Source organism: Oncorhynchus nerka, linkage group LG18, assembly GCF_034236695.1.
Source record: "Oncorhynchus nerka isolate Pitt River linkage group LG18, Oner_Uvic_2.0, whole genome shotgun sequence".
Taxonomy (NCBI): domain Eukaryota; kingdom Metazoa; phylum Chordata; class Actinopteri; order Salmoniformes; family Salmonidae; genus Oncorhynchus; species Oncorhynchus nerka.
In genome coordinates this window covers 72,151,306-72,165,325 of record NC_088413.1, presented here as the reverse complement: position 1 = coordinate 72,165,325, position 14,020 = coordinate 72,151,306, and the positions used below count along the sequence as shown (strand labels likewise).

The 14,020-nt window shown below is 39.2% G+C and overlaps 1 protein-coding gene across 1 annotated transcript; it reads right to left on the bottom strand.

Annotated features, from left to right (window-relative positions):
* Positions 1-272: 272 nt before the first annotated feature.
* LOC115146683 (5-hydroxytryptamine receptor 1D-like) lies at positions 273-3,415 on the bottom strand. Its single transcript, XM_029688746.2, has one exon. It carries the CDS (start codon positions 2,450-2,452, stop codon positions 1,292-1,294), a length of 1,161 nt encoding a protein of 386 aa, XP_029544606.1. The 5' UTR covers positions 2,453-3,415; the 3' UTR covers positions 273-1,291.
* Between the last annotated feature and the right edge of the window lie 10,605 nt (positions 3,416-14,020).

Here is a 14,020-nt window from a genome sequence, read left to right as displayed (position 1 = left end):
AAATTAATACATTTTGTAGAACGTTTCATAATTTTGACCTTCCCACAGTTGGAGAGACAATTTTGCAGTTGTAAAGCAGTTTTGGGCTATTTTTCCATTGAGCTGAGAGAAAATATTGCAGTTTGAATATATTTTCTAGTTCTACACAGTTTGGCATGAAGCTGAGAGACCATCTTGGAGTTTAAAGCAAATTTCCTGCAATTCTATGCATTTTGTCATCGCTAATGCGGTGTTCCTATGCTCAAACATTATAACTAAATCAATGGGCCTGTGTACTGAATGATTGGTTTTGGGAATGTTTGATTCTCTGTGACTGTCTCGCTTTTGTTAGTTAGATTGTTAGTTCTCAAAGATAGTATTTTTTTTTAAATGTACACAGTGTACAAAACATTAGGAACACCTTCCTAATATTGAGTTGCACCCCCTATTGCCTTCAAAACAGCCTCAATTCGCTGGGGGCATGGAATCTGCAAGGCTTTCCATAGGGATGCTGGCACATGTTGACTCCAATGTTTCCCACATTTGTGTCAAGTTGGCTGGATGTCCTTTGGTTGGTGGACTATTCTTGATACACACGGGAAACTGTTGAGCGTGAAAAACCCAGCAGCATTACAGTTCTTGACACACTCAATACGGACCCAATACGCACACACCCTCACACCTAGAGCAAAGTGACACCTCCTCCACACAGAAACAAACGCATACACATAAAGAGCGTACGACTTCATCTTTATATATTTCTCTATTGTACTGTACCACAGACGTGTTATGGACGATGAGCCTCTGTAATGTGACATTTCTGTGACAACATGCTATGGCTTTTCCAGTACGATGGGGGTTTATAATCCGCTTCTCAGTTATAATCCATGGATCAATCCCCTCATGTCTACCATCCAAAGGAGATCCCAGTCTCATACTGCCTAGTCTCATTCATTTGTCTCAATAAGTCTGTTCTTTTGGGGTCTGTAATATACAAACCCAAACCCTCATTTATAATTAGTTTTGTAGTCTGAATATGTTTTACTCTCTCTTCTTTTAGAAATTCATGCATACATCTGTATTAAGGAAATATCTGAAAGAGCTGTGGCACCTCATAAGCCGGTCAATGAAGTTCCAATGTACAGAAACATGTACAGAGACCAAACACAATGAGCATGTGTGTTTACAACATGAACTAATGCAACAGTACAGTGTTTCTATGAATAGGCCCTATATCATACTGGTATTTACTAAGTAAGGCAAGAGAATAGGTTATGGATTTAAATTTTGAATGTTCAATCCTCGCATTCCCTCAGTAGCATCTCTTGAACTTGATGAGTTTGTGGAAGGCCAGTTTGAACTCGTCATTGAAGGCGGTGTAGATGACGGGATTGATGAGCGAGTTCAGGTAGCCAAGCCAGGTGAACACGTCGAAGAGCACTGGGTGGAACCAGCATTCTTTGCAGATGGCCAGTACCAGGGTACCCACAAAGAAAGGCAGCCAGCACACGATGAAGGCTCCCAGGATGATGCCCAGCGTCTTGGTGGCCTTCTTCTCCCGGGCGGCGCACAGACGCTTCCTCTCCAGCACACTGTCTGCCAGCTTCACCTTCACGCTATTGAAGAGAGGCGACCCACCTCTGCCTCCTCCTCCACCCCCGCTGGTTCCCCCTCCAGGTTGCAGGTGGCTTTCCTGGTTGGAGGCAGAAGAATTGATGGAGCAGAGGGAGGAGCCAGCTGACGTCTGGATGAGATGGGCCGTGGTGAAACGCTTGCCGGACGACACCGGAGTTTTGAAGATGCGCGAGCGGGCGGCCACGTAGATCCGGCCATAGAGGATGATCAGCAGCACGGTGGGCACGTAGAAGGCCCCAAAGGTGGAGTAGAGCGTGTAGGAGATCTGGTCCGTGTTTACCAGGCACTCCATCACTTCCTCGTTGGCCTTGGCCTGCCTCCAGAAGAGCGGCGGTATGGAGATAGAGATGGAGATCACCCACACCACCGCTATCATCAGGCCCGCTCGACGCATCGTCCGGCGCTTGGAGTACTCCAGGGCATCAGTGATGGCCCAGTAGCGGTCCAGTGCGATGACACACAGGTGCAGGATGGAGGCGGTGCAAAAGGTGATATCTGATGACAGCCAGATGTCGCAGACGATCTGCCCCAGGGACCAGGTCTTACTCACCGTGTACACGATGCTGATAGGCATGACCAGGATGGACACCAGCAGGTCTGTCACGGCTAGCGAACCGATCAGAAAATTGGCTGGCGTGTGCAGCTTCCGGGTCAGGAAGATGGTGGCAATAACAAAGGCGTTGGACAGTACGGTGGCCAGGGTGATGATGGCCAGGATGGCCGACAGGGAGATCTGCAGACCTAGGAGAATGGCCTCGTCCCAGTGTGCCTCTGAAGTTTTGGGGCTCTCTGTGGCGTTGGTGAAGATTGAATCAACGGAGCTATTATCCTGATCCATCTCGCCGTTCCCCTGTAAACCTTTGTTCCAGGTCTAGATGAGGCACATCACCTCAATCGATCAGAGCTTACGCTTCACGTTGTCTTCTCCGCATGGTAAAGAAGACTGCATCGATGGATGTCACTTTTGGTTGTCACACGTATCCATGGGACGTGATGGATCCGTTATCCCTTATTTCAGTCTTGAAGACACACTGGGTTATTTGCTTATCTCCGTTTTGATCTTCTCAAAAGTGATGATTGCTATTTAGTTTCATATTATAGATTTTGGTTATACTCGTACCTTTCAATGCACAACTGTTGGCATTATTAATTCAGTAGACACACTAATATTGGTTTGATGCTGAAGTCCGGCGGAGGGACGGCAGACGCTGATTTGTATTCTGCTCTGGTCTCATCAAACCTCTGCTTTCTCGCTCGCCCAAGCTCTTATCTCCACTCCAGCCAGGCCGAGCACAACACCCCAGACCACGGCTCCCTATCAACTGCTGCTTTCATGGTCTCATCCTCTTCAATAACCCTCAGTGAGTCCACACTCAGAGATGATAGTAATACACAGGGATGGCTCGCTCTGTCCTAGTTTAAAGCTGAACCAGGGGTTATTTAATTTGGTTTCAGAGTCAAAGCCTGGGCGGTCCAGCCATGTTGATGTTGAGAGTGAGCTAGAATGTTAACATGATCCACATCAGGTGGGGAGTCCTTTTCAACCGGTCCAGTCATGGACAACAAGTCAATATCCCTTCTTCATGCCATATGTTTTTGTCTCTGCCTTAGAAATTCGCAACTCAATGAGATAAAGGCCAAGGCGTTTGCAGACTCCCAGTGAGACGAAGCACAGCATGTGTTGTATTGATTTCCAGTGTGTGTTAACTTTTTTCCTGTCAAAGCTTTGTTGGTCAGTTAAGCATTCAGGTTTGAGGTCCAGAGGGGAATGGTACTGCACAGCTTATTCCAGGCTTCTATTACAGCATGACAACCTAAGAAGAGGAAAGAGAGAGACAGAAATTGTGTGCATTAGAAATACATACGAGTCACCTTTTCAAACCGCCAACAATCCCACCTACGAAAAGTATCCTACATGCAGTGATACACGTAAGAATGAACAAAGCGTGACCTCGACATCTCTGCAATCTCATGCCATGAGACATATTTCTACCACCTACATCCCTAAACCCTCATTTCTTTGGAGCGGGGCTGTAATGTGAAGGGCATCTTGTATATGCCTATATCATAATGAAATGCAAATTGATGGACCTGTAGCACATTTCTGATTATCGTTTCAAAAGAACCACTGATTGCTCTTACAGGCACAGGATGGGGACAGGTTATGGTATACATGATATGATACGTGGAACGCACTACACCTATACAGTAGTATACGAACGATGATCACTCTGCTCAATACTGGGGCATCACAGGCATCGTACCTAAGGTAATGGTAATGTGCCGGCCATGTCCACAACTACCAGTTATTAGAAAATGTGTTATTGAGGGAGAGGAGCAGCAAATATCATACTGCTCTCAGTACACCTGCCCGAAGTACCTTACATTGCAAAACGTAATTATTGGCACACATAAAGTCACAAGGTTAATCCATTATTCTCTGTAATGAGGATCTATATGGCAAGACATTGGCTGAGGGAACCACAAAAAACCACAAAAAAGCTATTAAGACTCCTCACTCCCTCAACAATCTTTGCTTTGAATGAGGGAACCCCAGAAGGAGAAAGCACTCAGCAGGACACAAAATCATCCTGCTGTGGTAATTCCTGGGGGAAAAATGGAGAGTTTGTTTACTTCTGGATATCATTTTGACATTTAACAACAGATATGCCAAGTCCTTAGATTGTTTTGCATATCCAAGAGCATTTTAATACATGGATTATTTGATTCAAATTATAAATTTAATATAAATGAAATAGCCACTGCCACTGACACGGGGCAACATGCCACTAAGTGCCTGTCTCATAAAGGCTCCAATAGTGGGAACCACTAGGAAGCATGAGGGATTAGAACTGACAGGTTGATGACATGACACCATTTAATCCGGGTCTCTCAGGTGAACACAACCCGTCAGACCCTATACATGCTGATCATTGAAAACATGGTGAGGTCATACAATAAGTTTTGTAGTGATTACTATGTTGTTGATGTAAAGAATATTTGTTGGTCTGTGGTGGGTAATGAGGAGCAACCAGACGCTGTACTTGGCACATTTATGAAATTCCTTATTCCAGTTACAAATAAGCACACACCCATTAAGAAAATTACTGTAAAAACTGTTAAATCCCTGTAGATTGATGAGGAATTGAAAAATTCTTTAGTTTAGAGGGATGAGGCAAAAGGAACGTCAAATAATTCTGGCTGCACAACCGATTGGCAAACGTACTGCATATTGAGAAATCATGTGACTAAACTGAATAAAAATAATAAGAAACTACGCTATGAAACAAAGATAAATGAGATAAAGAATGATAGTAAAAAGCTTTGGAGCACCTTCAATTACATTTTGTGCAAAAAGGCTAACTCAGCTCCATCATTCATTGAATCAGATGGCTCCTTCATCACAAAACCCACTGATATTGCCAATTACTTTAATGATTTTTTTAAATGGAAAGATTAGCAAATTTAGGCATGACATGCCAGCAACAAACGCTGAGACTACACATCCAAGTACAAGTGATCAAATTAATTCCGTAAAGTGAGTGTGGAAGAAGTGGAAAAATGATTGTTGTCTATCAACAATGACAAGCCCCCGGGATTTGACAACTTGGATGGAAAACTACTAAGGATAATAGCGGACGATATTGCCACTCCTGTTTTCCATATCTTCAATCTAAGCCCACTAGAAAGTGTGTGCCCTCAGGCCTGGAGGGAAGCAAAAGTAATTCCGCTATCCAAGAATAGTAAGCTCCCATTACTGGCCCAAATCGCCGACCAATCAGCCTGTTATCAACCTTAAGTAAACTTTTGGAGAAAAAAAATGTTTTAACAGATACAATGTTATTTTACTGTAAACAAATTAACAACAGACTTTCAGCATGCTTATAGGGGAGGACATTCAACAAGCACAGCACTTACACAAATGACTAATGATTGGCTGAGAGAAATGTATGATTTACAGACTTCAATGCGACTTTTGACATTATTGATCATATTCTGCTGATGGAAAAACATATGTATTATGGCTTTACACCCACTGCTATATTGTCTGTCTAACTGTCTACAGAGGATGTTCTTTAATGGAAGCCTCTCCAACATTATCCAGGTAGAATCTGGAATTCCCCAGGGCAACTGTCTAGGCCCCTTACTTTTTTCAATCTTTACTAATGACATGCCACTGGCCTTCAGTAAAGCCAGTGTGGCTATGTATGTGGATGACTCAACACTATACATGTCAACTACTACCGCAAATTAAATCACTGTAACACTTAACAAAGAGCTGCAGTTAGTTTCAGAATGGGTGGCAAGGAATAACTTAGTCCTAAATATTTCAAAAACCAAAAGCATTGTATTTGGGACAAATCATTCACTAAACCATAAACCTCTACTAAATCTGATAATTAATAATGTGGAAATTGAGCAAGTTGAGGTGACTAAAATGCTTGGAGTAACATTGTAAACTGTCATGATCAAAACATGTTGATACAGCAGTAGCTAAGATGGGGAGAAGTCTGTCCATAATAAAGCGCTGCTCTGCCTTTGTACAATACTATCAACAAGGCAGGTCGTACAGGCTCTTGTTTTGTCACACCTGGACTACTGTTCAGTCTTGTGGTCAAGTGCCACAAAGAGGAACCTCAGAAAATTACAATTGGCTCAGAACAGGGCAGCATGGCTGGCCCTTAAATGTACACGGAGAGCTAACATTAATAATATGCATGTACATCTCTCATGGCTCAAAGTTGAGGAGAGATAAACTTCATCATTACTTGTTTTTGTAAAAAAGTGTTGACATGCTTAATGCACTGAGGTGTCTGTTTTACTACTAGCACTAAGCTCAGACACCCATATGTACCCCACAAGACATGCCACCAAAGGTCTCCTCTCAATCCTCAAGTCAAGAAAATACTATTGGAGGCGCACAGTATACTACATAGAGCCATGTCTACATCAAACTCTTTCCACATCAGGTAACTGATGCAAGCAGTAGAATCGCATTTTAAAAAACAGATTAAAAAACACCTTATGGAACAGTAGGGACTGTAAAGAGTCACACATGATAAGACACACACTCTACACACGTAGACATGGAAGTTGTATTGTAAATATGTGATAGTGGAGTAGTGGCCTGAGGGAACACACTAAATCTACTGGGTAAAGTGTTGTGAAATGTAATGTCATGTAATATATTAAACTGTATATAACTGTCTTAATGTTGCAGAACCCCAGGAAGAGTAGCTGCTGCCAATGGGGATCCTTAATAAATACAAATACAAATATGCCTGAAATAACACAGCTGCAAAATGGATACTTCTAATTTGGTGGGTTTTGAAAGAAAACAATATGGCTACAAAACAAAAGTCATTCATCACAAGAACGAGAGGGTTTTGAAATATCAAATGTCACAGGCTAGGATTAACAAGTCACGTGTGATAACTCAAAGCTCATAGTTTTTCATGTTGTTTATTTCCAGAAAGAATTTCATGTTTCTGTGACCCCACAAGCTTTGAAACGTGGCTGAAAATAAGGAACGGAACTTCACTGACGAGGTGGTTGAGGTTTGGCACTGACAGATTGTTTAATTAGAGTGCTGAATGAGTGCTAGGGTATGTCTACTCCTGTCGTTTCACAGTTGCACATCCCTGCACAGTCCCAAATGACAGCCCAGGGAGATTGAACTGTGCATGTTTCATCCTGATATGACACGGTAAATCACCTCCATTTACAGAATAGTGGTGATTGACAAGTAGCCAGTAGAGGAGATTACGGTTTTATAATAGTGTGACAAAATAACAAGCATTTTGGATTCATTTGCAGAGATCCTTTGCCTCTTGCTGTTTGCCAGAAGCGTAGGTGTGTGGGAATAAATAGTCTTAGCATACATTTCTAGCAAGTCAGAGAAGTTGGCTGCCGTACTTCAGAGAGGACGTGTAGATGGAGATAACAATGAGTCTGAGGAGGAAGTTGCCTGCCGTACTTCAGAGGAGTGTCACGTTCGTCGTAATAATTATCGGACCAAGCTGCAGCGCGATATGATTTCCACATATTATTTATTCGAAACGCGCAAAACAACAAAGAAAGAATGAAACGAACGGTAACAAAGAGGTGAAACATACGCTAACTAACTCAAAACAATATCCCATAAAACACAGGTGGAAAAAATGCTACTTAAATATGATCCCCAATTAGAGACAACGATAGCCAGCTACCTCTAATTGAGAATCATACCAAACACCAACATAGAAAAACTAAACTAGAACCCCACATAGAAAAGAATAACTAGAATACCCCCCAGTCACGCCCTGACCTACTATACCATAGAAAAACAAAAGCTCTCTATGGTCAGGGCGTGACAGGACGTGTAGATGGAGATGCCAATGAGTCTGAGGAGGAAGTTGGCTGCCGTACTTCAGAGAGGACGTGTAGATGGAGATCTGATTCAAATCAATGCACGCTCCAAAAAAACGCTATGTTACACTTTGAACTATGGGAGTCTTTCCCCATATGCAAAGTGATGTGACATTTCATAGACAAAATAGACACGGAAGAGTTTTAAGTAATTACAACGAGGCATATAATATCTTTTGCTTTAGAGGGTATTTGCTTTACACTTTTATATATTGTAAATATTGATATATTGTAAATATATATATATATATTGTTTGATTATGTACAGAGGGTGAAAGAACAACAAGAAAATGTCCTGTATCAGAGATACAATCAATTCTCAAGGTGTCTACACTCAATTTACTGCCAATTGAGCTGGACGAATACATTCTCAGTCACCACGAGACAAGGCAGAGGAAAAATGGAGACTCTGGCGCTGCTAAAGATTCCATTGTGCCAGAGTGAGATAGAGACAGTCTTCGTGGTGTAGTACCTTATGATACATCTAGGAGGGACGTTGCTTTCTGCTCTTTTCAATTACTCCGGCAAACTGAATAAAGCCCCGTCTAACAGAAGCAAAGGCAGGGCACAGTTTATCTGGAGAGATGAGATTCCACTGTAATTCATTTAGCGGAGAGCTTTAGGGGCCAGACAGACCGCAATAACCAATATTAACGGTGACTGAGAGGGATTTAAAGGATTTAGAGGGCAGAGAATTTCCATGTGGAGAATAGGGCTCAGGTCTAAAGGTACAAGGTTTTTAATTTGGTTCAGTTGTGTGGGTGAAGCTTACCTAGCACTTACAAAGCTATCATCCCACTGTTGCCATGATGTGCAATGAGTTAGGTAACCTACATTTTGCCTTGATTGTGAGGAGTTTAAATAATGGAATAAAGTTATTAGCATGATTCACAGGAGCTTTGCAGAGAAAACAATTATGATATTATTAAGCGTCATGATGTTGGAAAAGACTTAAATCCCTACCTAGCCGGTCACCTATAAAAACACTGACTTCTGAGCTGTGATTGGTTACAACTAAAGATGGTAGCTCTGTCCTTTAGTCTTGTCAGGTCTACAGTATCGTCTACAGCAGTATAGTCCACTGTAGTCTAGCCTACTGCAGAATAGTTTGCTACAGTATAGTCTACTACAGTATATTCTACTGCAGTATAGTCTACTACAGTATAGTCTACAGCAGCATAGCCTACTACAGTATAATCTACTACAGTATAGTCTACTACAGTATGGCCTACTACAGTATAATCTACTACAGTATAGTCTACTGCAGTATAATCTACTACAGTATAGTCTACTGCAGTATAATCTACTACAGTATATTCAAATCGTATACAATATAGTCTGCAAAGGTATAGTCTAGTACAGTATAATCTACTAACAGTCTACTACTTTATAGGCTATTACACTACAGTCTACTATAGTATAATCAACCACAGTATGGTATAGTCAACTACAATATAGACTGCTACAGTATAGTCTACGGAAATATAGTCTAAAACAGTATAACCTACTAGAGTATAGTCTACTACAGTATAGTCTATATTCATTACAATATAGGCTACTACAGTTAAGTATACTACAGTGTAGCCTACTAGATTATAGCCCACTACAGTATAATATACTACAGTATAGCCTATTACGGTATAATATACCACTGTATAGTATAGTCTACTATAGTACAGCATACTACAGTATAGCATACTACAGTATAATCAGCTAAAGTGTAGTAAGTCTACATAGTACAGCATACTACAGAATAGCCTACTACAGAATAGTCTACTGCAGTAAAGTCTACTACAAAATAGTCTACGACAGTATAGTCTACTACAGTATAATCTACGACAGTTTAGTCTTCTAAATTACAGCCTACCACAGTATAGTTTACAACAGTAAAATATACTACAGAATAGTATTGTCTACTATAGTATAGTGTGACGACCCTCCCACTCTGTCTGCCGTATTCTCTCTTTGTTATTTCCTTATTAGGATGCTGGTGGGCGGAGTTGGGAGGGTCGTCAGCTACATGGGAAACACCTGGGCCCGGTGTCTCCCAGGATAAATACACCACTTCCCCATTCATGGGGAGACTCTCTCCATGCAGACACCTTTATAGATTTGGTTGTTTTTCTTGGTGGTTTTTTGGTTGTTTGCTTTAGCATCTTTCAACACCCTGCATTATCACATTCATGCATGCAAAGCACTCACTTACACTACTGATTACTGATTACACACACTATTGTATATTATACTTAGTTACTTATTTAATAAATATATATTTTGTTACTCCTTATCTCCACGTTGTCTCGGGCTTTGAGCCGGTTCGTGACAATAGCCTACTACAACATAGTATAGTACACAAAAGTACAGTAAAATCTACAAACAATCTACTACATTATAGTCTATTACACTACAGTCTACTATAGTATAATCAACCACAGTATGGTATAGTCAACTACAATATAGACTGCTACAGTATAGTCTACTGAAGTATAGTCTAAAACAGTATAACCTACTACAGTATAGTATACTACAGTATAGCCTACTACAGTACAGTCTACTACATTATAGCCGACTTTAGTATAGTATACTATGGTATAGTCCACTACAGTATAGTCTAAGACAGTATATTCATTTCAGAATAGGCTACTACATTTAAGTATACTGCATTGAAGAACTACTACATTATAACCTACTACAGTATAATATACTACAGTATAGCCTATTATGGTATAATATACCACTGTATAGTATAGTTTACTATAGTACCGCATACTACAGTGTAGCCTACTACAGTATAATCAGCTAAAGTGTAGTAAGTCTACTATAGTATAGCCTACTACAGAATGGCCCTATAGTCTACGACAGTATATTCTACTACAGTATAGCCTACAACAGTTTAGCCTTCTACATTATAGCCTACCACAGTATAGTTTACAACAGTAAAATATACTACAGAAGAGTATCGCCTACTACAGTATTATCTAATACAACATAGTATAGTACACAAAAGAATAGTCTAAAAAGTATATTCTACTAAAATATAGCCTACTACAGTTTAGTCTGCTACAGTAAAATATACTACAGTATAGTATATTCTACTATAGTACAGTCTACTATAGATAATCTACAACAGTACAGTGTCGTCTACTACAGTATAGTATTCTGCAGTATAGTCTACTGCAGGATAGCCTAATACAGTATAATCTACTACAGAATAGTATAGTCTACTACAGTAGTGTCTACTATAGTAAAATATACTATATTATAGACTACTTCAGTATAGTCTACTACAGTGCAGCCTACGACAGTATAATTCACGACTGTATGGTATAGTCTACTACAGTATAGTTTACCACAGCATAGCCGACTATTGTACAATTTACCACTGTATGGTATCTTCTACCACAGTATATTCTACTACAGTATAGTCTACTGAATTATAGTATAGTCTACTACTGTATAGTCTACTACAGAAAAGTCTACTGCACTATAGAATACTATAGTATTTTAAACTACAGTATAGTCACCAACAGTATAGTCTACTACATTGTAATTGAATACACTACCGTCTACAACAGTATAGTCTACAACAGTATAATATACTATAGTACGGTATAGTCTACTACACTATAGTCTAATACACTATAGTCTACGATAGTATCATCTACTACAGTATGGTATCATCAACTACATTTTAGCTTACTACAGTATAGTCTACCAAAGTATAGTATAGTCCACTACAGTATAGACTACCACAATATAGCCTTCTACAGAATAGCCTACTACAGCATTGTCTAGTACATTATAGCCTGCTATAGTACAATATACTACACTATGGAACTACTAATATACTGCAGTATGATATCTTCTACTACAGTATATTCTACTACAGTATAGTCTACTGAAATATAGTAAAGTCTACTACTGTATAGTCTACTACAGCAAAGTCTACTGTAGTATAGAATAAGATAATATATTTAACTACAGTACAGTCTGCAGCAGTATAGTCTATTGCAATATACCCTACAACAGTATAGCCTTCTACAGAATACCATACTACAGGATAGTAATGTCTACTATAGCCTACTATAGAAAACACTACTACAGTATAGTTTAGACAACTACAGTATAGTCTACTACAGTATGGTCTACTACAGTATAGTCTACTACAGTATAGTGTATGACAGTTTAGTCTACTACATTATAGCTTACTATAGTATAGCCTGCTACAGAATAACATACTACAGTATAGTATGATGTACTGTATTATAGTTTAGCCTACTACAGTATAATCTACCAGAGTATCGTATATTCTACTACAGTATAGTCTACTATAGTGTAATCTACTACAGCATGGCATAGTCTACTACAGTATAGCATAATACAGTGTAGTCTGCTATATCCTAATCTACTACAGTATGGTATAGTCTACTACAGTATAGCATACTACAGTGTAGTCTGCTATATCATAATCTACTACAGTATGGTATAGTCTACTACAGTATAGTCTGCTGTATCATAATCTACTACAGTATGGTATAGTCTACTACAGTACAGTTTACTACAGCATACTACCGTATATCCTTCTACAGTATAGTCTACTACAGTATAATCTAACACACTATAGTCTACTACGGTATAGTCTACTACAGTATAATCTAACACACTATAGTCTACTACGGTATAGTCTACTACAGTATAATCTAACACACTATAGTCTACTACGGTATAGTCTACTACAGTATAATCTAACACACTATAGTCTACTACGGTATAGTCTACTACAGTATAATCTAACACACTATAGTCTACTACGGTATAGTCTACTACAGTATGATCTACTACTATCTACTAGTTTGGAATAGTCTACAACACTATAGTCTACTGTAGCATAATACACCACAGTACAGTAAAGTCTACAACAATATAGACTACTATAGTATAGTCTAGTGAAGTATAGTCTACTACAGTATTACCTACTACAGTATAGCATACTACAGTATAGCCTATTAAAGTACAGTACAGTCTACTACGTTATTACGTTATTACTGCTATAGTATGATATACTATAATGAAGCCTATTAAAGTATAATCTACTAGTGTAGTAAATCTACTATAGTATAGCCTATTACAGTATAGTCTACTGCAGTATAATATTTTACAGTATAGTCTACTAAAGTATGGTCTACTACAGTATAGTCTACCGCAGTATAATATTTTACAGTATAGTCTACTAAAGTATGGTCTACTACAGTATAGTCTACTACAGTATAATCTACTACAGTACAGTGTAATATACTACAGTATGGTGTAATATACTACAGTATGGTAAAGTCTACTATAGTATAGCCTACTATAGTATAGTCTACTGAAGTGTAGTAGTCTACTACAGTATAATCTACTACACTATAGTCCACTACACTGTAGTCTAAGATAAAAAAAAGTATACTACAGCATAGTCTACTTCAGTAAAGCCTACTACAGTATAATCTACTACAGTATAGTTTTCCACAGTATAGCCTACTATTGTACAGTATTGTATCTTCTACCACAGTATATTCTACTACAGTATAGTCTACTGATATAGTATGGTCTACTACTGTATAGTCTATGACAGCATAGTCTTCTGCAGTATAGAATACGACATTATATTCAACTACAGTATAGTCTACAACAGTATAATCTACTATAGTATTATATTGTCTACTACACTATAGTCTAATACACTATAGTAAATGATAGTATAATCTACTACAGTATGGTATAGTCTACTACATTTTAGCCTACTACAGTATAGTCTACTGAAGAGTTGTTTAGTCCACTATAGTCTAGTATAATCTACAGTAGAGTCTACTGAAGAGTTGTTTAGTCCACTATAGTCTAGTATAGTCTACAGTAGAGTCTACTACAATATAGTCTACTACAGTATAGTCTACTACAGTATAGCCTACTACAGTATAGCCTACCACAGACTACTATACTACAGTATAGTATACTCCAC